Genomic DNA, 26,647 nt, shown 5'->3' with positions numbered 1-26,647 from the left:
CAAATTCCCCATATTAATTATGTGGAAATATTAGACAGACTGAGCTTCTGCTCCGGAACCACAGAAGGAAACTGAACTGTTGTCATTTCTGTGGAAAGCAAATATATGGAAAAGGCTTCAATCTCACATTACGATCTGCGGTAACTGGGAACAAGTGACCGGTGGTGGGTCTCCCATATCAATATCAGAATCAGGTTTAATTGCACCGGCATATGTCATGAAATTAGTTGTCCCTGCGGCAGCAGTAGAACCTAATTCATAACAATAGATTTTAACAACTGTGATTTTAAATAATATATATATATATATAGTACAAAATGGAAAAAAAAAGTAATAAGCTATTTTAATTGTGTGGAACAATTTGACTGACTGGGTGTTGCTTTGGAAATTCTGAAGTGAAGCTGAACTAAACTTTACACATTTATGAGAAGCTCAGATAAATAGAAATGGCTAAATTCTCACATAAACGGGTCAGACACCCAGAAACATTGGCAGCACTTCAGCACCTCAAAACAGTGAATGAAACAACAGAAAATATTGCAGAGAAAAAAAAAACATTGTCCACCCACAACGAGAGGACGTGACAGATCCGGATCTCACTGCCTTGTCTGAACGGGTGAAAGGTGAAGCTACACGTACACATAGAACAGTGACCCGCAGATGCTGCAGATCTGCAGAAAAACGTGAACGGGGAATGGGATCAGGTGACGGGTGGAGGGTCTCCCTCCTGAACTGGTGACTCTGCTCCTCGCCCCTCACACGCTGCCCGACCAATCTACCACATTCCCCACATTATTCCATATTTACCCCAGATATATGTTTATTTTTCCACACCATATCTTCCCCGATCCCTTTCCCTTCAACTCCAGGTCACAGAGTCACCGGCCCAATTCCCATCCAGGTCCAAAACATAATTCAGACCCAAACAGGAAACGTTCACGTTTCAATTAAATCAGTTCTGTGTTTATGAACACTAATTTCTATTCACATTCCTCCGGAGCCTTGCTGGACAGGAGCACTGAAACATCAAGTCAGAAACAGCAGGAGGCCATTCAGCCCTTCTAACCATCAGCAAGATGGCGGCTGCTGTCCCATCTCAGCCACATGTTTCTGCCCGATCCTCATTTCCTCGATCCCTTCGGTCTCCACACATCTGCCGGCTCTGTCTTATGTGACGACGATCACTGAGTCTTCACCGCCCTCTGTGGTGGGGATTTACAGACATTCACCACTCTCGGAGTAGATATATTTCCCCTCATCTCAGTCCCGGACAGTCCATCCCTGTTTCAGAGACTGAGATCCCTGGTTCAACCGGTAATGATGTTGTGCAAATGTTCACCTCTCAGTCCTCGATTCTCTAAATGAATGGGTTATCACATTTGATCTTTATTCATATGATGACCCCACCACCCCAGGGATCAGTCTGGTGAATCTTCATTGCACTCTCTATAACAAATACTCTCTAACCTCTTTGTTAATCCTCTGTGGAATTAATTTCCACCTTCTGCAGCCCCGTGTTGCCCCAACCACTCACCTCCCACCCCTGTCACTATTTCCACCTTCCACCTCCCCCTCACCTGGATCCACCTCTCTCTCCCCAGCTATTGCCCCATCCCCACCCCTCACCTCTATTATCTGACTATTTCCCGTCCACTCTCAGTCCAGAGGGAGGGTCTCGGCCCGAAATGTTGACGGTCCATTTCCCTCCACAGATGCTGCCCGACCCACTGAGTTCCTCCGGCAGTTTGTTCTTTGGTCTGTATAACCAGTGTTAGTCTGGGGAGCGGGATTTTACAACATATTCCAGGTACAAGCTCAACAAAGCACAAATAATTGTCACTTTGCCCGGACCATTGGCTCCGCTTGCAGGACAACAGTCTGCCGGTGTTTGCCCCCAATGTGGTGAATCCCTCTGCTCGACACCACCGTGGGCTCAGACATTTCCACGGATGAGCCCCTCCTGTCCCGACCGGGACAAACATCCTGTCCACACCCTCTCTCACCATCTTCATCCTGTCAATAAAATCCCCCTCTCCCTCTCGGGGGAACCGGCATCAAATCTCCTCCTCCCTCTCAGCGATACGTCAGACTCCGGTCGCAGGAGAAGCTTCACAAACGCCCCAACTTCCCTCGGAGGGAAATGGAAATAAATCAGAAAGCGGACATTTACTTTGAGGTTTTCTCCGCTCTGAGGAGGCGGTCGGCGCTTGAGCGGGGTAACGCCCACTCGGCTTGTCCGCCTCCGCGACTTCTTCTAAACAGTGATTGACATCGCTTCGCACCAATGGGAATAGCGCAGCTCCTGAATCCTCTGTTGACAGCGGTGGGGGGGGGGGGGAGAGGCTGGTCACGTGATTATTAGCCCAGCCGTTAAACCGATAAAGCTCGAGCACAGCAGCGCGTGGGTGACGTAAGACACCGCGCACGTGAGGGCAGATCCCGGTATGGGGAGTCCATGTGTGACGTCAGGCGCGTGGGGGAGGAGCTGTGTGATGTCACCTGTGGGAGAGCGCTGGCATTCAAAAGCACCTCAATGGACTTTTCAGTGGGACAACAACATTAATGACGGGTTTCATCGCTGAATCCAGTGTTGTGGGATGTAAAGTCCCCTGTTATGTGTCCGGCTGTGACGTATTGTTGGTGGAGTGGGCAGCGTGGTGTTTGTCTCGATTCGGGTCACAACACCAGAATTGCCAGCGGGGTCCACACACAGTGTATTAGTCAACAGAATACACTGTGTGTATTCTCAAGTGAGGAGTCTGTGTGGAGATGCAGCTTCCCTGGAGGTGGACGAAAGAGGACACACCGACAGGTGGAACCAGCTGCGGGAAGACATGATTTTTCAGGTCTGACGACGAGCTGAATGTACCATAACCTTCAGACTGAATCAGAAAACCATTCTGAGGGTATTTGAAACGTCAGAAGCAGAGGAGATGTGATCCTATGTCTCCATCAGACCCTCAGTGAGATGGTTCCAGTTATAACGTGCAGGGATTAAAGCACAGTGTTTGGGGTCTGATTTAATCACTGATTCTGACACAGTGAGAGGGTTAGTTTTGCTGTAAGGAAGCAACATTAATGCAAGAAGACACAGGAACTTCATCAGTTGCCAGTTGTTTAGCAGAAGTGACCAATCTCTATGCTACTTTGACAGAAACTGATACTCACAGTGGTGACAAAGGAGTGCAGTCCGGTTTATTTCAGTTTGGAGAGGGGTGTGGAGTTTTGAAATCAATGCCTTGCGGTGCCACCATCGTTAATTTAGCATGTCCGGAGTGGTGGATCACACAGCACGGAAACAGGCCTTTTGCCGGCCATACCTGTTCTGACCATCCACTCACTGTCTACACCGGTCCCATTTATCAGCACTTGGTTCACAGCCGACTGTATCTCGGCAGTTTCAATGCTCATCCTCTTCGTAAATGTTGTGAAGCGACCTGCCTCCACCACCACCTCGGGCAGTGAGTTCCAGATTTCAGCTACCCTGGTGACACCGGCTCCTCCGCTGTTGTGCGGGGTAGGGTTGTTTCCTTTGGGGGGGGGGGGGGCTCGGTGTTATTGTTCCCTTTTGTCCAGAGGGGTGGGGTTTGTAGATTGATGATCGGGATGCCGTTCTTGTTTTTAAGCTGGGGTTGGGGTGGGAGTTTGATTTTTCTCTCTCAACGACTTTCATGCTCTTTCTTTGTTTTTTGGCTCTCTGGAGCAGGAAAAAAAACTCAGCGTGTGTCGGGGTGATGACTTCTCTGTCGGCTGCCTCGTTATTATTTGGGATTCGGCCGATCAATGTAGTGTCGTCAGTAAATCTAATTAGCAGACTGGAACCCGCCACTGCAGCCCCACAGTGCTCTATGTACTGATTGCAAAGCTACGAAATTGCTTGTGAATAGCCTCCCCTCCCTCAACTCCACTCTTTCTGCGTCACCAGCAGACTGGGACATCTCAAATCTCGCTGCCTCCGCCAGGACATTAAACTGTGAACAACTGTGGTCAGGGACTGATCTCTGGGGTACTCCAAACGCTACCTCCTTCCAGTCTGAAAACGACCCACTCATCCAGACACACACTACCGGCAGTTTATCGATCTCCAACGAAAAAGCCTAATCACCTACTCCCGATGTTCAACACCATTGCTGACTGAGTTTACCAGTAGGTGTGTGGCGCATGCTCAGAACGCGAAGGAGACAGACAAACTGAGCCAAGTCACAGACTGATGAAGGGGAGGAATGATCCATTTTGATACAGAGAGGGAAGCAGAGAGTTTGATATTGCGCCTGATGCCGGAACTGTGGCCAGTTTAAAGATGAAATCTCGTTCCTCTAAATTGTTTAGTGATGTGACAATGTTTTAATCAGAAGGCATCATGGAGACTAAAATTATTTCAGTTGAAATGTTGTCCGTCACCCACTGACTTGCTTTGTAAACGTTTAGCAGTGTAGGAAGTCAAAGGATTTGTGTATGGGAATCACAAACACAACAGCTCGTTAGTTCCGCTGTATCTGTCAGTTCACCAGCGCTTGAATGCCGCCGATGCTTGAATGTGGAGGCGGAGATGCTGGAGAAGACAACGACCCACTCGCTGCAAGGAGAGCTCGAACACATGTCCATGTCCGGGATCTGATTGAATACATTGCCATGACGTTGCTAGCAATGTGACGTCATTCACTGGCTCTCATTTTGGAAGGGATTCAGTCGGCCATCGCAGATACACCAACAGCTTCGCTCTGGGAAGCGGCCGTTCACTTGCTCCGTGTGTGTGAAGAGACTCATTCAGTTAACCCACCTTGTGATGCTCCGGTGAGTTCACAATAAATAGAGGCCACATTTCTGTCCGGAGTGAGCAAAGTGTTTTACTCAATCATCCCAGCTGCTGCAACACCAACATCTTCACATCAGGGAGGAAGTTCAAATCAGCTCCGTGTGAAATGTTTAACCAACACGGTGACTGAAGGCAGCTGCAGGTTCATGAGGGACTGTTACTGTCAGATTCTGCAGTTCTTGCGGCTGCTCATCGCACCCAGGGCTGAACCCTGGTCACTGAGCATTGGAGGAGTCTGTTCTGCTGATGTTAGCCTTAAACTAGACTGGTGTTTACTATTGTGGAGCTGTGATATATAAATCACCTCTGTATCAAATTCCGTGTCTCACTGGAGAGGCCACTCGGCCCATCTTGACCCTGCCCATGTTTCTGTTCCATATCAGTATATGAAAATATATCCCTGCCGTTCCCCTCTTGCTCTCCCTGAGATGACAGGTTGCAACTAGTCACCTCTCTATGGGATAGGAAATTTGTTACGTACCCCGTAACTGGGTGTTTAAACAGAAGAGAAAGAAGAATCCGGTGGAGTCTGGTGGTACCAAACTAAAGGTGTTTATTAATAAAAATAAGCAAAAGCATATCAATAATGCGAATATACATACAAAACAAGTTAGCAGTAATAAACATAAAAGTGTAGGAATAATAATAAACAATAATAAACAAGCTCTATTGATGTCTAGGGGTAAATGAATTGTCATGGAAAAGTACAAAATACAGTTCAGTTCATGAGTGCTAATGTAGTTATGGTTGTTGAATTGTAATCATGAGAGAGAGAGAGAGAGAGAGAGAGAGAGAGAGAGAGAGAGAGAGAGAGAGCGAGAGAGAGAGAGTGAGAGAAAGAGAGAGAGCGAGAAAGAGAGGGGGAGAGAGCGAGAGAGAGAGAGAGAGAGAGAGAGAGAGTGAGAGAGAGAGAGAGAGAGACTGCTCGGAGATTGTGTTATGCTTTCTCTGTAAGCTTGTTTCCACTTTTACAAGGACTCTGTCAGCTTCTGTGTTCTTCCAGAGAGAGAAGGGAGGAACTGTTTGATGGACAGCTGGGGCTCAGCACGGTGAGATAAGTAGGAGGTCCGCTGATAGACCTCCAGACACATGGTTTTGGACTCTGAATGAGCTTTGTTGTGTCCACAGAAAAAGGTGGGTTTTGGAAGATCGATCAGGAGCATCGATCAGTGGCTTTCGCAGTGTGAAAAGGCTGTGACCGGTGGGGAGTTACTCGTGTGTCCATCCGTCGCCTGGGTTAATAACTCCACCACAGAAGAACGGTCCCGTTTGTAGTGTCACAGTCGGTGACTTCCAAAGGATTTCGGAGGACGACGGGACTATCGACGGCATCAGCTTACCTGAAGACACAAAACTCTCCCTCTCTCTCTCTCCATCACTACTCGACTCAATCCCACGAACTGAACCGAACTTCACTCATCACCGTAAGACGGCATCCATTCACCCCGAGGCGTGAAGGAGCTTGGCTTTCCTATTTCCACACACACACACACACACACACACACACACACACACACACACACACACATATATATATATATATATATATAAAATCATTGATAACCTGTTTGATATATCTGCATTTATATTGCTGTAGTTACTAATAAATAGCATTAGTTTACTGCAATACCAGACGACACGGTGTTTTATATTTCTGCTGGTTCTTTGACCCGTCACGGGGTACCTAACAGTATCTACTCCAAATATAAAAGATTAAATGAAATAAACAGAAGTTAACAGTGTTATGCGTATATATAGCTCCCAAACTATCAAGCTTGGGAAACAATGCTTAAAGTCTTCAGATGGTAAATTAGAAAAGTTCAGTAATCCACGGAATAAGTGAGTGAGAGGAGAGATTTGTAAATCCACAGGAAAATGTAGAGAGAAGGCAATTATGAAGAATTCCACACACATTCCACGCTGGGTAAACGGAATAACAGTCGCCGAAGATTAGAAATATCACCAGGTGACAGTGACAGGAAAATCGTCTTCAAGTGGTTAGCACAGAACACCCCGATTCCAGGTAAGGGACAACAAAAGTGATACCACAGGATACTCCAGCAAATCCACACATATTGATGATACGAAGTGACATTCACACATCCGTTGTGTACTGCGTGCCGATGATCAGATCAACCGTACCTTTTGGGCATGGAAGAGTTGCAGTCTATAGCAGTCACACGCTGAAGTTCCAACAGCTTGTCTCCCTCTCCCTCTCCCGCTCCCGCAGCTTGTGTCTGACGTCACAGCCCCGCCTCACTCAGGCACTTAAAGCGACACTCACAGTAAACCAACCTGCGGTCTCGCAACACAATGCACCTCTAAAGTCTGACAGCAGACTAGCGAGTGAATCTTCGATGGTGCAGAGTCAGAAACAGAAGAGTTGCCAGCCTGAATCAGGGGCTTCAGAGAGAAATGGGGTCCAGAGGAGGAGGAAGAATAAGACCAGCAGGATGTGGTTAAAAGTGAAAGATTAGAAGCATTTGGAAACTGGTTGATCGAAAAAAAAGGGGTTAATTTCTGAAAAACAGGTGGAAATCAGCAGATCAGGCAGAAATTTTGGAGAGGAATAAATAGAAAACGTTTAGGCAGAGCCCCTTCCGCATGCCTAGCCTGTGTACTCCGCTGCTTAGTTGCTCTCTGAATTGTTTTGTGTGTGTGCGTCTCTGTATTTCCAGCAACTGCAGGAACTCCTGTGTTTTATATCTGCATTTTACTTTGGCATTAGATACACGTTGATATTGAGTATATTGGTTATGGGAGCCGCTTTCTGCGTTAAAACAGCTGCAGATTTTTTCTATACCCAAGATTAAAAAAAATGAGATATGGACATTGAACCGGTGCTTGCAAAAATATTTAATGGCACCGTGATTACCCATAGGGCCATGCGTAAAGAATTTCATCGGCGCTGAAGCTCTGATGAAATGCGCAGGCGTCAGGCTGAGTTTCACGCATGCGCGCAGTACACAGAAGCCTTTGAAAATGTCGGTGGAAGGTAAGAGTGATTCTCCGTGTTTTTATCTTAAACACCGATTTCGGGATAATTCATCTGAATTTCGGACACCGTGACCAGCAATCCCGGGATAGTCCTGTTCTCTTCCCTCTCTTCAGCCCCACGATCCGTACACGGACCCCGGGGAGCTTCCGCCAGATGAGGGAATGGGAACCGATGGATCTCTCAGACAGAGCTGAGCTCCAGCTATCTAAATGCAAGGATTAGGAACTCGGAGAAAGGGAACAAAATCTTTTACATCAGCAATTGAGAAAATCGGCATTAGGACTCTTTTCTGTAGATGCTGCCTGGCCTGATGAACTCCTCCAGTATTTTGTGTGTGTTGCTTCCTCTACCTCCTCTTGCTCTGGACTTTTCTACCGGTGAAAACATGTTTTGTCCCATTCTCTCTGGGTACTTAATGATATCAAACACCTTTGCCCTGGGCAACAAGTAGCTTTCACATCACAAATGTGCCAGACTCCAGTGAGACAGACTACTGCCCTTCCCTTCATAATCATTGGGATTTCATTCACTGAGTTCACCACCGTCAGTCATTGGGTGAGGGTTCAGGGGGAATATTTATGTAGAATACAGAAACTAGTGATGCCTGTTTGCATTTTGGTGATGCAAAAGTTGCTGGAGAATTTGCAAGTGGGAAGAAGTGGAGTGATATTTGGAAATCTGACTTTTTAAAGTGTAATTTAGCAAGGAAACCACATATGGACAATGTGCAAAAGCTTTGGTGAGAAAATCCTCCATTTCCTGTTCCAGGCCTGCTACATAGGTTGTGTGAGAGTGCAGATGAACTCGATCAAACCCAGAGGAGATCAAAGTTCCTATTGACAGTGATTTGCTAGATGTTAAAATGAATACCTCTCTATATAAAATTCACTGTGCACGTCTTGTCACTGGGTAAAAAATGCACAGTGCAAGATATATCTGCACACTGGTTATTACAAATTAGAGGGGAGATTACTACAAATTAGAGGGGTATTGGAGGGAAGGAGGGGAGACCACCAGTGTCCCTGATGCCCTCACCTACAAGATGTGCAGCTTGTAACCCAGCACTTCAATGAGCTGCAACTTGAAATGGGTGAATTCCAGATCATCCAGCAGTTGCAGGGGGTGATAGATATGACATGAAGAGAGGTGAGTTACTCCCAAGGTGCAGGACACAGGAAACTGGGTGAGAAACAGGAAGGGGAATGAGGTTAAATAGGCATCGCAGAGTACTCTAGTGGCCATGCCCCACAACAACAGGTGGACCACTTTAGAAACTGTTGGGGGGAATTACCTGGCAGAGGAAAGTCAAAGGGCTGATAGGGGATTTGTCAGTTAGAGGAACAGAACAAGAGGGGACGAATATCCTAGTGGTAAGGCTTGCTAGTGGTAGTGAGCAGGGGAGGGGGTTAAATAAAATGAGGGGGAATGGGAGCCAGAGTGACAGAACAGATAATGGAGAGGGTGAATTGAATTGACTTTATTAGATACATACTTTATAAACATGAGGAGTAGAAATATTTACCTTACATCTCCATCTAAATGGGCAATGTGTAATTTATAGTGATTTATAATAGATAGTTTGTACATAGGACAGTCAATATAACATTGAAATGCAATTGTATCAGCATGAATTAATCAGTCTGATGGCCTGGTGGAAGATGATGTCTCGGGGCCTGTTGCTCCTTTTGCTGTGGTACCGTTTCCTGGATGGTAGCAGCAGGAACAGTTTGTGTTTGTGGTGAATTGGGCCTGTTTGTCCCCGATATTCGTTGGGACCTTTTTACACACCTGTCTGTGTAAATGTACTGAATCATGGAAAGTAGATTGTGCAATGTATAATTTCCTTGTTTATATTTAGAGACATTTTTTGGTGTATAAAATGATGAGGGGTATTGAGCGTGTGAGTGGCCAGAGGAGTGTTTTTTCCCCCCAGGGTTGAAATGGTTAATGCCGAGTTTCCACACTCCCAAAGACCCTTTGTCCATCTCCTGAGTAAATTGAGTTTGAAAAATATTTAATGTCTCCCCCATCTGCTTTGGTTCCACTCATGGATTGCCATTCCGGTCTTCCAGAGGACCAACTTTGTGTCTTGAAATCCTTTTGCTCTTAATCTATCACTAGAATCCCTGAGGATTATCCTTCACCTTTTCTGTTAGCCATCCTGATTGATTTCTTATGTGTTCTCTTGCATTTCTTATACTCCATAAGAAACTGACTGCCTATCCCTGTTGTGCAATTCCATTTTGTGCTTTACCAGGGTCTCAATATCTCTTGCAATCCGAGTTTCCCTACAGTTTCTATCTTTACCTTTTATTCTGACATACCCGCTTACTACTTTCAAAATTTCGCTTTGAAGGCCTACCTTTACCAAGCACACCTTTGCCATAAAGCTGCCTGTCCCAATCCACAGTTGCCAGATCCTAGTGTTGATTCCAGGTGTTTATCCATGTCCTGAACACATCCACCTTTCCTACGCTGCTCCTTGTATTGAAATATACAGGGCTCAGCATATTCACTGCACCACACTCAACTTTTTCATTCCTGACTTTGTCTGAGGCCTGAACAACATCTGTCTCCACAAACTCTCCAATCTCTGTTCTGTTATTCAGGCTCCCATTCCCCCTGCAACTTTAGTTTAACCCTCCTTACCCCCACCTCCCACCATGCAGATCTATCACCCCTTTGGCTTTCCTCTCCCAGATCAATAAAAAGGAGGTGCATACCAGGTACAGCCAGATAGGAGCAAATGGGGTACTTATGAAATACAGGAAATTCAAGTGAATACTTATAAAATAAATAAAAGAAGGCATGAGGTTGCCCCAGCAGACAAGGTGAAGGAGAATCCTCAGGGATTCTGCAGATATGTTGAGAGCAAAAAGATTGCAAGGGAAAAAAATTAATTCTCTGGAAGATCAGAATGGTAATCCATATGAAAGTATGGCATAGACTTGGGAAGATTTTTTTTGTATCCGTATTTACTCAAGAGATGAACACAGAGTCTATAGAAGTGAGGCAAAGCCGCATCAACTTCATGGACCCTGTACAGATTACAGAGGTGGAGGCGTTTGAGGCAAATTAGTGTGGATCAATCTCCAGGGCCTGACAAGTTGTTCACTAGGACCCTGCGGAGGACAAGTGCAGAAATTATTGGGGCCTTAGCACAGATATTTAAATCATCCTTAGTGACAGGTGAGGTACTGGAGGATTGGAGGACAGACAATGTTGTTCTGCTGTTCAAGAAAGGCTGTAAAAATGAACTAGGAAATAATACGTTGGTGAGCTTGACATCAGAACTGGGCACGAAGGAGTGTTGTGGAAGAAAGTGACCTGGGAATACAAGTCCTTAATTCACTGAAAGTGGTATCACAGGTAGATAGGGATGGAAAGAATGATTTCAGCCCATTGCCCTTCATGAACCAAAGTACTGATAACAATAGATGGATGTTATGGTGACTTCTCGAAGACATTGGTGAGGCCTAATTTGGAGTATTGTGTGCAGTTTTGGTCACCTACCTACAGGAAAGATGTAAAAGAAGTTCAGAGATTTCAGAGAAAATTCACAAGGATGTTGCCATGTCTGGAGAACTTGGGTTATAAGTGAAGATTGAACAAATCAGGACTTTATTCCTTGGAATGCAGAAGATTGAGGGGAGATTTGATTGTGATATGGAGGCACACATAATGTTAATGCAACCTGGCTTTTTCCACGAAGATTGGGTGGGACAACAACCAGAGGCCATGGGTTAAGGGTGAAAGGTGAAGTGTTAAGGGGAACATGAGGGGAAACTTCTTCACACAGACGGTCATCCGGCTGTGGAATGAGCAGCCAGCACAAGTGGTGCATGCGAGCTCGATTTCAACATTTAAGAGGTTTGTGTTGGTACCTGGATGGTTGAGGTGTGGGAGTGGGCTGATTAAATAGTTCAGCACAAACTAGATGGCCCAAAGGGCCTGCTTCTGTGTTGAAATTTTCTATGATTATGACAAGAACCTGGAATAATACAAAAATTCACTCTAACCCCTTTTGACAGCTGTGTGAACCAACCAGTCATTTCAGCAAGAATTTTTTATATGGCGTTAAAACTGTGGCACTTTAAGTTAATAATACATAAAAGCAGATCCCAGCTGCACGTCAAGAAAAACTATTTGTGTGAGAGTGTTTCAGTTACTGTGGGGCCAGACACCCATGCAGCTCAGCAGGAACAGGGAATAATACCAATGGAGAGAGTCAGACTGAGCCAGGTCACAGATTGGAGACGGCAGAAATGCCCCATTCTGATAGAGATAGGAAGAGCTTCGGGGAATTGATGGTCATTCCAGGTTCCAGCACTCTGCCCAGTCAGAAGATGATTTCTCCGTCCAACTTTCGTTGAACCTCACTGTAACAGTGTGATACCAGATGAAACCTTGGCAGCTCAAGTAATCTCATCTGAAATGTTGTCCTACACCCATTGATGGATTTTGTAAATCTTTTTACAGGTTAAAAATGAGAAGGAATTTGTCTCCAGGAAGCTCAAACACGGCACGCCAGTTTTGTTGTCTCTGTCGAGATATTTAAGAAGTGGAGCAAGGGATCCAATTGACCACCCTTCCTGCTCAGACTGTGGGGAGGGATTCACTCGGTCATTTGACCATCTGGCGCACCTATAATTTACACAGGAGAAAGGCCTTTCACCTGCTCAGACAGTGGGAATGGATTCACTCGATTATCACAATTGAAGGTACATCAGCAAGTTCACACTGGGCAAGGCCATTCACCTGTCCTGTGTGTGAGAAGGGGTTCAGTCGGTCATCCCACCTGTGGACACACCGTCAGTTCACACCACACTGGGCAGAGGCTGGTCATCTGCTGAATTTCTGGGAAAGGATTCACTCAGTCATCTGATCTAATGGCTCACCAGCGGGTTCACAATGGGGAGAAGCCATTCACCTGCTCAGAATGTGGGAAGGGATTCACTCGCTCATCCACCCTACAGAGACACCAGCGAGTTCACACTGGGGAGAAGCCATTTACCTGCTCAGTCTGTGGGAAAGGATTCACTCAGTCATCTACCCTACTGGTACATCAGCAAGTTCACACTGGGGAGAAGCCGTTCATCTGCTCAGTCTGTGTGAAGAGATTCAGTAATTTATCCAGCCTACAGAGACATCAGCGAGTTCACACTGGGGAGAAACTCTTAACCTGCTCAGTCTGTGGGAAGAGATTCACAAATTTATCCAGCCTACAGAGTCATCAGCGAGTTCACACTGGGGAGAGGCCATTCACCTGCTCAGTCTGTGGGAAAGGATTCACTTGGTCATCTGACTTACGGAGTCATCAACGAGTTCACACCGGGGAGAAGCCGTTCACCTGCTCAGTCTGTGGGAAGAGATTCACTCATTCATCTCACCTGCAGAGTCATCAGCGAGTTCACACTGGGGAGAGGCCGTTCACCTGCTCTGTCTGTGGGAAGGGATTCACTCGGTTAGCTAACCTACAGAGACACCAGCGAGTTTACACTGGGGAGAAGCCGTTCACCTGCTCCGTCTGTGGGAAGGGATTCACTCATACATCCCACCTACAGAATCACCTGCGAGTTCACACTGGGGAGAGGCCGTTCACCTGCTCAGAATGTGGGAAGGGATTCACTCAGTTATCCCACCTACAGAGTCACCAGCAAGTTCACACCGGGGAGAGAGCGTTCACCTGCTCAGAATGTGGGAAGAGATTCACTCGCTCATCCACCCTACAGAGACACCAGCGAGTTCACACTGGCGAGAAGCCATTCACCTGCTCAGTCTGTGGGAAGGGATTCACTCAGTTATCTACCCTACAGAGACACCAGCGAGTTCACACTAGAGAAAGACCGTTCACCTGCTGAGAATGTGGGAAAGGATTCACTCACTCATCCCACCTACTGGCACACCTGTCAGCTCACAATGAGGAGTGGCCATTGTTATGAATCCCAAGGTTTTGTTTGCTGTGGATTGTCATTTTAAGAGAGAGAGAGAGATTAAGAAGGCAAATGTGTCTGACTTGCAGCTTGTTTACATCGCGTGCAGCTTGTTTAGTTTTAACCGAGGACACAGGCACTTAGAGTCAGACGGAGACGAAGGAGGAAAAATGGAAGCATCGAAACCAGGGAACCAGTGGCCAAGGATCACTGTTTGGAACTTTCCTTTACCCACAAGGGTGGGCTAATTATCGATTCACCGTACATCGAATGTGTGGATGTCACCTCATTTGATCCATAGGAGTGGATCTGATTTGGGGTATCCTGTGGAGACCACTTATGTGTTAACCATTGCCAGGCTGTGGTGTGGTAATTCATTAAGACGATACCAATTATGACAAGTCACTTAGGGTGATAATTAGTATGTGGATTTGGAAGGATGACAGATAAAATCTACAGCGACTGTTGGTCTCATTTTACCACCATGGAACCTGTGGAGTACGACATAATTGCCTTCTCTCAACATTTACCCGGGATTACAAGTATCTCTCTCTCATCACCTGTTCTGTGGTTCACCTGAACTTTCATACCTTACCACCTCAAGACTCCAAGCCTTGTTTCCCCCAAGCTCAATAGTTTGGGAGTTATATTTATACACATAACACTCACGAGGAAATCTGCAGATGCTGGAAATTCAAACAACACACACAAAATGCTGGTGGAACACAGCAGGCCAGGCAATATCTATAAGGAGAAGAACTGTCGACGCTTCAGGCTGAGACCCTTCATCAGGACTAACTGAAAGGAATGATACTAAGAGATTTGAAAGTGGGGGGGGGGGGGAGGGTGAAATGTGAAATGATAGGAGAAGTCCGAAGGTGGTGGGATGAAGCTATGAGCTGGAAAGATGATTGGCGAAAGTGATACAGAGCTGGAGATGGGAAAGGATCATTGGACAGGAGTCCTTGGGAGAAAGAAAGGTGGGGGGGGGGAAGCACCAGAGAGACATGGAAAACAGGCAAACAATTAAATATGTCAGTGATGGGGTAAGAAGGGGAAGAGGTGCATTAATGGAAGTTAGAGGAGTCAATGTTCATCCCATCAGGTCGGAGGCTACCCAGCCAGTATATAAAGTGTTGTTCCTCCAACCTGAGTTTGGATTAATTTTGACAGTAGAGGAGGCCATGGATAGACATATCAGAATGGGAATGCGACATGGAATTATAAAGTGTGGCCACTGGGAGTAGTCTGTTGCTGTTGGTTCGTTTCTAAAGCGTTACGGCCTGCGTCTGGGATATAGACAAATTTAAGGATTGATTTAATATTGATTTCATTGGGGAAATCCCTTTTGATTTATTTGTGTGTGAAAATCAGCAGCAATGGATGTTGATAGATATCTGGAAGTGTGAACCTCTCAGGCATTAGAGGACTCCAGAAGGATTGAGTTGTTGAGTATTGCTAAAATGTTAATAATCGCTAAGGTGAAATTGACAATGAGGAGGGCACAGCTGCAGAGGATAATAGCTGAGCATTATGTATCTGAGAGTGTGTTTAAAGTGGAGGAGTTGGAGGTGTTTCCTGAAAGTAAACCTCGTGAGCTTGAGCTCCAGGACAAGTTAGAAAAATTAAAGATGGGGGCTCCAGAAAGGCAGAGGCAGTTTCAGGCTGGAGTGGCAGATAAGCAGAAAGAAAATTCTCTTACAAAGTGTAATTAAGGGGAAGGCTGAGCATGCCTATTCTGCTTTGACAGTTGCTGAAGCAGCTTATTATTTATTTATTTATGCTGCTCCAATCATCGCCACTGGGCTATAAATGTGCAGGAGCTGTGTGTGGTTCAGTGCTTTGCTCAAAGACACACATGCTGCCTCGGCTGAGGCTCGAACTCATGACTTTCAGATCGCTAGTTCAACACCTTAACCACATGGTCACGCACCACACATTATGACCTAGTGAAACAGGCTGTGCTCAAAGCTTACGAGTTGGTCCCAGAAGCAGACAGGCAAAAGTTTAGAAATTTGAAGAAATCTGTGAACCAGACATACGGAATTTGCTGATGAGAAATTTGACCTCTGGTGCACATCTGAACATGTTAATGATGATTTTAACAGCTTGAGAGAGTTGGTTTTAATTGAAGAATTCTGAAGGTGTGTCCCTGATGACAGAAAGACGTATTTAGATGGAAATGATGCTGTCACTATGCAGGAATCTGATGGATTAGCAGATCAGTTTGCTTTAACTCATAAGGTTATGTTTACCCTGAATAAGAGTTTCCAAAAGGCACTTGTCAAGTTGTGGGTAAACCTAATGAGCTGGGGACGTCACGTGATGACGTAGGATCGAGACGGTGGAACCCAGCCCTCCCGTAAAAAAGTTAATAAATCAATGTTTAAGTGAAGAAAAGTTAATCAATACTTTTTTAAGGTTACTTATAAACTACTCCGGATTGTTTTAAGCTATGCCTCATAAACAGAGGACGAAGGAAACTACTACCGTGAAGACAGCTTGAGTTGGAACAGAATCAAGGCCTATTTCTACCGAAGAACCACGGACTCAGGTACAACACACCACCGGTGAAACAGAACAGGAGACTGTGGCAGCATCGGCCATTTCTAAAGGAAAAGTTCAACGAGAACTGTGCAAGCGTAAAGGAATGAGCATGCGCAAACGAGAGCAACCAGAACTACAAAACCCAGCAGCGACTGAAACCGACAGTGAAAGTGAATCTGAGAGAGAGCCGGACTCTCTGGAAAAATCAGACAAAGATGAAGATGAAAGTGCCTCTGAAAATACAAAAAAGACTTTGAGGCAAATAATGCATAAATTAAATGCATTAAAAGTAATTAAAGAAAAATAATAAATATGGAAGCTATGTTTGATAAAATGACAAAGAGACAGCAAAAAATGGAAAAGAAAATTACAGATTTGGAAGTCAAAATAGAAGATATGGAAGGAAGAATGAAGAATATGGAATATGATAATAATGCCTGGACATCAGAAAGAAAACAACTCGTGGAAAAAATTGATAAGCTTGAAAATTTTGGTAGACACAACAATATTAAAATTGTTGGACTTAAAGAAGATACCGTAAGAGAAGACCCAATAAATCTTTTCCAAAATGGATTCCTGAAAAATTGGAAATGGGAGAAGAAACTTCAATTGAGATTGAAAGGGTGCACAGAGCCTTAAGGCCAAGATCTCAAGACGATCAGAATCTGCGATCAATTTTGATTAGATGTTTACGATACCAGGATAAAGAAAAGATTTTGAGGGCAGCTGCCCAAAGTGCCAAAAGAAGAAAGGGTCCATTGATGATAGCAGAGAAACCCGTTCTTTTTTATCCTGATATAAGTTATAACCTTTTGAAGAGAAAGAAAGTATTTAATCCAGCTAAAAAAGTCTTATGGGAAAAAGGTTGTAAGTTTTTAATGCATCACCCAGCAACAATGATAATTTTTTTGGCGGAGGGAAAAAGATTTTTTTCCCGATTATCGAGATGCGGAGGTGTTCGCACAAAAACTTCCATTTATTCACTAATTAAACGTAGAGACTTCTAAATGTAATGGTTAAAGACGAAGACAGAGATAGTGAATGGAACTGATGGACATTTAAGGATGATATAAGGGAGAAAAGTAAAATTTTAGAAATATTAATTGAGAATAGTATTTTTTTTCTTTTTTTATATATATACTTTTTATGTTGTGGGGGGGGGGGGCTGGGGAGCTTTGGATGGATTGCTACGGGATTCACGTGTGTAATCATGGCGATTGCCATGACCCGTACAATAGAGGGGGGTAATGTTGTTTTTTTCTTCTTTCACAACATTAGTCGGGGGGTATTTTGTTTTTTTCTTTATATTCTATTTTTCTTTTATTCTTTTGCCTGGATGATTGGTGGCGACACACATAGCAACATGGAGACTTCAAAAAAGATTTCCCAGGATACCATGAAAGTTGAAAGATTAGGTATTATTATAGATTGGAGTAACATAATTAAAAATAATGACTAATTTATTGATGTTTTTAAGTTTCAATGTTAATGGGCTTAATGGACCAATAAGAAGAAAAAGAATTTTAACATATATTAAAAAATGAAAATAGATATAGCTTTCTTACAAGAAACTCAATTAACGGATATAGAACATCAGAAATTAAAAAGAGACTGGGTTGGAAATGTTATTGCAGCTTCATTTAACTCAAAGGCGAGAGGAGTTGCAATTTTAGTTAATAAAAATTTACCAATTAAAATACAAAATGTATTAATTGATTCGGCAGGAAGATATTTAATTATACATTGTCAAATTTTTTCAGAACTATGGACTCTTATGAATATTTATGCCCCAAATGAAAATGATGTAAAATTTATACAGGAGGTGTTTTTGAATTTGGCTAACGCACGTGATAAAATATTAATAGGTGGAGATTTTAATTTTTTGTTTAGATCCAGTTTTAGATAGATCAACAAAGGCTATTACAAAATCAAAAGTAGCAAAATTAACTATCATTGATGAAATTTGATTGATATATGGAGAAGAATCAATCCAAAAGAAAGAGATTATTCATTATATTCAAATAGACATAAAACCTACTCAAGGATAGATTTTTTCCTATTATCAACGAATATCCAAGATATAGTGAAAATGTGGAATAAAAGCAAGAATATTGTCTGATCATTCTCCTTTAATAATGACAATGATAATGATAGATAAAGAGGAATCAATTTATAGATGGAGATTTAATTCAATTCTACTAAAATGTCAAGATTTTTATGATTTTATGAAAAAGCAGATTCAGTTCTTTTTAGATACAAATTTACATTCAGTTGATGATAAATTTATATTGTAGGAACCAATGAAAGCATATTTGAGAGGCCAGATAATAAGTTATACTTCTAAAATTAAGAAGGAATATATGATAGAAATAAATCAATTGGAAAAAGAGATTATAAAATTAGAAAACGAATCTCAAAGAAATATGACAGAAGAAAAACGAAGACAACTTATTAATAAGAAGTTAAAATACAATACACTCCAGACATATCAAACAGAAAAAGCAATTATGAGAACTAAACAGAGTTATTATGAACTAGGTGAAAGATCACATAAAGTCCTTGCTTGGCAGTTAAAAACAGATCAGACTTCTAAAACAATAAATGCAATTCGAACAAAAGTGAATGAAATTACTTATAAGCCTCTAGAAATTAATGAGGCTTTTAAGAGTTTTTATTCTGAGTTGTATAAATCAGAATCAAAGAATGATGACGTTAAGATAGAAGGATTTTTATCACAAATAACTCTTCCAAAATTAAATACAGAAGAACATAAGGGATTAGGTATGCCTTTTACATTGAAGGAGTTTGAAGAAGCTCTGGGATCACTTCAAAGTAATAAATCTCCAGGAGAAGATGGTTTTCCGCCTGAATTTTATAAGAAGTTTAAAGATTTAGTAATCCCTCCTTTTATGGAGTTAATACAGCAAGCGGAAAGAACGCATAAACTTCCAGAATCTTTTTCAACAGCTATTTTAATAGTATTGCCAAAAAAAGATAGAGACCTTTTAAAACCAGCATCATATAGACCTATTTCTTTATTAAACACATTATAAAATAATAGCAAAACTCTTATCTAATAGATTATCTAAATGCTTACCAAAATTAGTGCATATGGATCAAACAGGATTTATTAAAAATAGACAATCAGCAGATAATGTAGCCCGTTTATTTAGTATAATCCATTTAGCGCAAAAGAGGGAGGAAACGAGTGTGGCAGTTGCTTTAGATGCAGAAAAAGCATTTGATAGATTGGAATGGGATTTTTTATTTAAGGTATTGGAAAAATATGGATTAGGAACATCATTTATAAAATGGATTAAAACCTTAAATACTAATCCCAAAGCTAAAGTAGTGACAAATGGTCAAATTTCAACATCATTTCAGTTAACAAGATCAACTAGGCAAGGTTGTCCATTATCACCTGCTTTGTTTGTGTTGGCAATGGAGCCACTAGCTGAATTAATTAGAATGGACTCAGATATTAAGGGTTTCAGAGTTAATCAGGAATAATACAAGATTAACTTATTTGCTGATGATGTTCTACTTTATTTAACAGATCCATTATATTCACTACGCAAATTATCTTATAGATTAGAAGAATATGGGAAAATATCGGGTTATAAAATAAATTCGGATAAAAGTGAAATTTTACCTCTTACTAAAGAGATTATAATCAATGTCGATTAATAACTCAATTTAGATGGCCGGCAAACGGTATAAAATATTTAGGTATAAGAGTTGATAATGACATAAAAAACTTATACAAATTAAATTATTCACCACTTTTGAAAAAAATTCAGGAAGATCTTGATAAATGGATGGCATTACCAATAACATTAGTAGGTAGAGTAAATACTATAAAAATGAATATATTCCCTTGAGTACAATATTTATTAAAATCATTACCAATACAATTACCCCAGAAGTTTTTTCAAGAGTTAAACAAATATGTGAGGAAATTTCTCTGGAAAGGTAAGATGTCAAGAATATCGTTGGAAAAATTGACATGGAAATTTGATCTAGGAGGATTACAACTTCCAAATTTTAAGAATTATTATAAAGCAAATCAACTTAGATTTATTGCATCTTTTTTCGAGAAAGATAAACCTGCATGGATTAGAATAGAACTAGATAAAATAGGAGAAAACGTACCAGAAGATTTTATATATAAATTGGAATCTAAATGGATACGGGAAAAGAAAGAATCTCCTATATTAAAACATTTGATTGACTTATGGAATAAGATAAATGTTGATGATGAGACAAAAAAATCTTTATTAGCAAAGAGATCTTTAATTCAAAATAGGCTTATTCCTTTCACAATGGACAATCAACTTTGACATAATTGGTTTTAAAAAGGGATTAGATATATAGGAGATTGTTTTGAAGGAGGTATATTAATGTCATTTGATCAATTAAAGAATAAATATAAAGTATCAAATAACACTTTATTTTGTTACTTTCAATTAAGGGCTTATTTAAGAGAAAAATTAGGTCAAACAATGTTATTGCCGAAATCTAATGAAATAGAAATTTTAATTCAAAAAGGAAATATTAAAAAAATTATATCTTGTATGTATAATTTAATTCAAAAACAGGCAATTAAACAAGGAGTCCATAAGTCAAGACAAAAATGGGAAAGTGATTTGAATATTAAAATTGAAGAAACAAATTGGTCAAGACTATGTCTTGATAGTATGACAAATACAATAAATGTTCGGTTAAGATTAGTGCAGTATAATTTTCTACATCAATTATATATTACACCACAAAAAAAAATAAATAAAATCCAAATTTATCGGATCAATGTTTCCGATGTAACCAAGAAACTGGTACTTTTTTTTACATTCTACATGGTCTTGTTCTAAAATTCACCCTTTTTGGACAAATTTAAGACTTTTACTGGAACAAATTACAGGAACACAATTTCCTCATAATCCAATATTACTCTTACTAGGTGATATTGAAGGGATAAATCCGAAACTTAAACTAAATAAATATCAGAAATAATTCATAAAAATTGCACTGGCAGTAGCCAAAAAAGCTATTGCAGTTACTTGGAAATCGGATACATATTTAAGTGTAGACTCTTGGAAGAAAGAAATCTATGGCTGTATTCCATTAGAAAAAATTACTTATAATTTAAGAGATAAATATGAAACATTTCTGAAAATTTGGAGCCCTTATTTACAAAAGACAGGACTAAATATATAGATGCTCTGAAGATGAAACAATTGGTTATTTGGGGAAAGAAATAAATATATATATTAAAGTTATTACGAACTCCATGGAGCATGTGGAGATCTTCCAATAACCAGGCACTCTTTCTTTTTTTTTCTCTTTCTTTCTCTTTTTTTTTCTATAGGGTAGTCGGGGGGAGGAGTTAAGGGGAGGGGGGGAAGGGTTATATACATTTTTTCATATTTTACTCTGTAATTACTCAAAAATGCAATAAAAAAGTTTTCAAAGAAAAAAAATCCTAATGAGCTCACCCAAGTGGCCTATACCTGCATTCAGTGAACCCTTTTCCAAAGTTATAGTGGATTGTGCTGGCCCTTTGCCAAAGACTAAAGCTGGCCAGCAGTATCTGCTAACTATTATGTGTACTGCATCCAGATTCCCAGAGGCAATACCTCTCAGAAATATGAAAGCTAAAACTGTGGCGAAGGCTCTTACCAAGATTTTCACATTATTCGATTTGCCTAAAGAAATCCAGTCTGATCAAGGATGCAAATTTACATCTGGATTATTCCAGCAGGTAGTTTCTGAATTGGGGGCAAAACAAATTGCATCATCTGCGTGCCATACAGAATCACAAGGGGATTTAGATAGATTTCATTCTACCCTCAAAACAATGATTAAGACATATTGTGTTGAAAATGGAAAAGACCGGGATGAAGGAATACATTTGCTTTTGTCCACAGAAAGAGAGTCAGTACAGGAATCACTGGGCTTTACTCCATTTGAACTTGTATTTGGTCGCAGAGTGACCTTTGACCTTGTTAAAAGAAACGGTGGATTGATGTTAACTCTTTAGACTATGTTTTGAAGCTCAAAAATAAACTACACCAAGCCTGTTGTCTAGCGAGACAAAACTTAAAGATTTCTCTAAACAAAATGAAGTGTTGGTTTGATAACAGGGCTCGCGAAAGAAAATACCAGGTGGGAGATAAGGTGCTTGCCTTATGTTGACGAAACCACTTCAGGCGAAATTCAATAGACCGCTTGAAATAGTCTCCCAAATTAATGATGTGAATTATGTTATTAAAACACCCAACAGACTTGAACTAACACAGGTGGTACACATAAATACGATAAAGCCTTTTTTGACAAGCAGGTACCATCTGTAAGTGTTGTTGTCAAAACATATGAATCTGGCAACCCTGAGAATGAAACAATTGACTCGTCTGAGACTTTTCACGAGCCAAACATGGTCCCAGTTAGGCTAATGAACTCGGTTGTTCCAGAAAACATTGATAACAAGTTGTCTCATCTGCAGCCAAAGCAACAACAACAGCTGAAGGAATTCATTCTGAAGTTTAAAGATTGATTTCCCAATGTTCCCAAGCAAACCACGGTCGCAGTACACGATGTAGATGTTGGTCAAGCCAAACCGATTAAACAACACCCACTTCGCATGAACGTAGAAAAGTGTAAATTGGCTGACCAGGGAATTGAGTATATGCTGGAGAATGGTATTATTAGGCCTTCAAAATGAGATTGGAGTCACTCTGCATTATTATGCCCAAACATGATGGTAGTGTTAGATTGTGCACTGATTGTAGAAAGGTAAATGCAGTAACAAAAACTGATGCCTATCCTATCCCTAGGGTGGATGATTGCATCGATAAGGTTGGAATAGCTAATTTCTTACAAAGATTGATCTGTTGAAAGGGTATTGGCGTGTTCCATTGACGGACAGAGGTAGAGACATTTCTGTGTTTGTGACACCATCTGGGTTGTATGAATACAATGTTTTGCCTTTTGGAAGGAAACATCCCAGAGAATGATTGATTTTGTAATTCGAGGGTGAGAACACACAGATACCTATATTGATGACTCAGTTACAGGGAGTGGCACTTGAGAAGAGCATATCTCTGCAGTAGAAAAGCTGTTTGACAGGCTTTCCTAGGACAACCTTACAGTTAACTTGGCTAAGAGTGAATTTGGCAATGCCAGTGTGACCTGTCTTGGCTATGTTGTAGGTCAAAGGAAGTTGGCTCCTGTTCGGGCAAAAGTCCAGACAATTTCTCAAGTTCCTATTCTGACTGCAAAGAAGGCTGTTAGAAGGTTTCTGGGAATGGATGGATATTACCGTAAGAACTTTGCTGCTATCGCTCTTCCTCTGACCAATCTCCTGAAGAAGGGTGAAAAGTTTGTTTGGACCGAGCCTTGTCAGAAGGCATTTGATTGATTGTTATCAGTATTTCAGATTAGGCCAATCCATGTAGTGCTGTCAGCAAATTTAAATAGCAGATTGGAGCTGTGGGTGGCAACACAAGTCATGGGTGCACAGAGAGTAATGGAGGGCGCCAAAGAGACAACCCTGTGGGGTATGTGTGCTGAGGGTCAGAGAGACAGAGGAGATGGAGCCCACTCTTACTACCTGCCGGTGACCTGACAGGAAGTCCAGGATCCAGCTACACAAGGCAGTGTGAAGGCCGAGGTCTCTGAGCTCCTTGTCGATACTTCACGCCTTTGTATGGCTACTGCTCTGCCCATGACCGCAAGGAACTGCAGAGAACTTTGGAGAGCAGAGAGCATCAGAGAAACAAGCCTCCCCTCCATGGACTCTCCCTACACTCCCCCTCCCTCGGAAAAGCAGGTCATGTACTCAAATAACCTCATTACCTGGACATTCTTGCTGCAAATTTGCTCCCACATTGGCGGAGAGATACAAAAGCCTTAAAGTGCGTAACAGCACGCTGAAGGACGGCTTCCTGTCTGCAGTTATAAGCCAAATGAATGATAAAATGGACTCGACCTCACAATGTAACTGGACGTGACCCTGCACCATATGTCTATCTGCACCGCACTTTCTCTGCAGCCACAATGCTTTGTTACAGTGATTATTTTGTTATATATCAGCTCAATGTACTTTTGGAATGTATCGATCTGTGTGGATGGTACGTCAGGCAAGATTTTCACTGTAGCTCAGTACATGATGATAATAAACAAATTTCCCATTTTAATTGTGTGGAAATATTAGACAGACTGAGCTTCTGCTCTGGAACCACAGAAGGAAACTGAACTGTTGTCATTTCTGAGGAATGCAAATATAAGGAAAAGGCTTCAATCTCACATTACGATCTGCGGTAACTGGGATCAGGAGACCGGTGGTGGGTCTCCCATATCAATATCAGAATCAGGTTTAATAGCACCGGCATGTGTCATGAAATTTGTTGTCCCTGTGGTAGCAGCAGAACCTAATTCATAACAATAGTTTTGAAAAATTGTGATTTAAAATAAGAATATACATTTATATAGTACAAAAATAGAGAAAAAATGTAATAAGCTATTTTAATTGTGTGGAGCAATTTGACTGACTGGGTGTTGCTTTGGAAATTCTGAAGTGAAGCTGAACTAAACTTTACACATTTATGAGAAGCTCAGATAAATACAAATGGCTAAATTCTCACATAAACGGGTCAGACACCCAGAAACATTGGCAGCACTTCAGCACCTCAAAACAGTGGAATGAAACAACAGAAAATATTGCAGAGAAAAAAAAAACATTGTCCACCCTCAATGAGAGGACGTGACAGATCCGGATCTCACTGACTTGTCTGAACGGGGAAAGATGAAGCTACACGGACACATAGAACAGTGACCCGCAGATGCTGCAGATCTGCAGAAAAACGTGAACAGGAACCGGGATCAGGTGACGGGTGGAGGGTCTCCCTCCTGAACTGGTGACTCTGCTCCTCGCCCCTCACATGCTGCCCGACCCATCCACCGCATTCCCCACATTATTCCATATTCACCCCAGATACATGATTATCTTTCCACACCTTATCTTCCCCGATCCTTTTCCCTCCACGTCCAGGTCACAGAGTCACCGGCCCAATTCCCATCCAGGTCCAAAACATAATTCAGACCCAAACAGGAAATGTTCACGTTTCATTTAAATCAGTTTTGTGTTTCTAAACACTAATTTCTATTCACATTCCTCCAGAGCCTTGCTGGACAGGAACACTGAAACATCAAGTGAGACACAACAGGAGGCAATTCAGCCCCTCTAACCATCAGCAAGATGGCGGCTGCTCACCCATCTCAGCCACGTGTTTCTGCCCGATCCTCATTTCCTCCATCCCTTCGATCTCCACACATCTGCCGGCCTCTGTTTTACGTGCAGACGATCACTGAGTCTTCACCGCCCTCTGTGGTGGGGATTTATAAACATTCACCACCCTCGGAATGGAGACATTTCCCCTCATTTCAGTCCCGCACAGTCCATCCCTGTTTCAGAGACTGTGATCCCTGGTTCAACCGGTAATGATGTTGTGCATTTCAGTGTGTTCACCTCTCAGTCCTCGATTCTCTAAAAGAAAGGGTTATCACATTTGATCTTTCTTCATATGATGACCCCAACACCCCAGGGATCAGTCTGGTGTATCTTCATTGCACTCTCTCTAACAAATACTCTCTAACCTCTTTGTTAATCCTCTATAGAATTAATTACCATCTTCTGCAGCCCCGTGTTGCCCCGATCACTCACCTCCCACCCGTCACTATTTCCACCTTCCCACCTCCCCCTCACCTGGATCCACCTCTCACTCCCCGGCTCTTGCCCCATCCCCACCCCTCACCTCTTTTCTCTGACTATTTCCCGTCCACTCTCAGTCCAGACGGAGGGTCTCGGCCCGAAATGTTGACGGTCCATTTCCCTCCACAGATGCTGCCCGACCCACTGAGTTCCTCCAGCAGTTTGTTCTAACCCGTGTTAGTATGGGGAGCGGGATTTTACACCATATTCCAGGTATAATCTCAACAAAGCACAAACAATTGTCACTTTGCCCGGACCATTAGCCCCGCTTGCAGGGCGACAGTCTGCCGGTGTTTGCCCCCGATGTGGTGAATCCCTCTGCTCGACACCACCTTGGGCTCAGACATTTCTACAGATGAGCCCCTCCTGTCCCCACCGGGACAAACATCCTGTCCGCCCCCTCTCTCACCATCTTCATCCTTTCAATAAAATCCCCCCCTCCCCGGGGAACCGGCAACGAACCGACGGGCCGAGCGGTCTCCTCCTACCTCTCAGCGATACATCAGACTCCGGCCGCGGGAGACGCTTCACAAAAGCCCCAACTTCCCTCGGAGGGAAATGGAAATAAATCAGAAAGCGGACATTTA

The 26,647-nt window shown here is 42.4% G+C and overlaps 1 protein-coding gene across 1 annotated transcript; it reads left to right on the top strand.

The window, feature by feature from the left end:
* Positions 1-7,790: 7,790 nt before the first annotated feature.
* On the top strand, positions 7,791-14,480 carry LOC132390367 (oocyte zinc finger protein XlCOF6-like). The gene is made up of 2 exons (XM_059962980.1): positions 7,791-7,811; positions 12,294-14,480. Exon 2 carries the CDS (start codon positions 12,704-12,706, stop codon positions 13,673-13,675), a length of 972 nt encoding a protein of 323 aa, XP_059818963.1. The 5' UTR covers positions 7,791-7,811; positions 12,294-12,703; the 3' UTR covers positions 13,676-14,480.
* Positions 14,481-26,647: the final 12,167 nt, after the last annotated feature.

This window comes from Hypanus sabinus, unplaced genomic scaffold (genome assembly GCF_030144855.1).
Source record: "Hypanus sabinus isolate sHypSab1 unplaced genomic scaffold, sHypSab1.hap1 scaffold_88, whole genome shotgun sequence".
NCBI lineage: Eukaryota > Metazoa > Chordata > Chondrichthyes > Myliobatiformes > Dasyatidae > Hypanus > Hypanus sabinus.
This window is presented reverse-complemented; position numbering and strand designations above follow the sequence as displayed.

What these genes read in the sequence shown, in the direction of transcription:
- LOC132390367 (XM_059962980.1), top strand. Translation starts at nt 12,704, where the DNA reads ATGGCTCACCAGCGGGTTCACAATGGGGAGAAGCCATTCACCTGCTCA.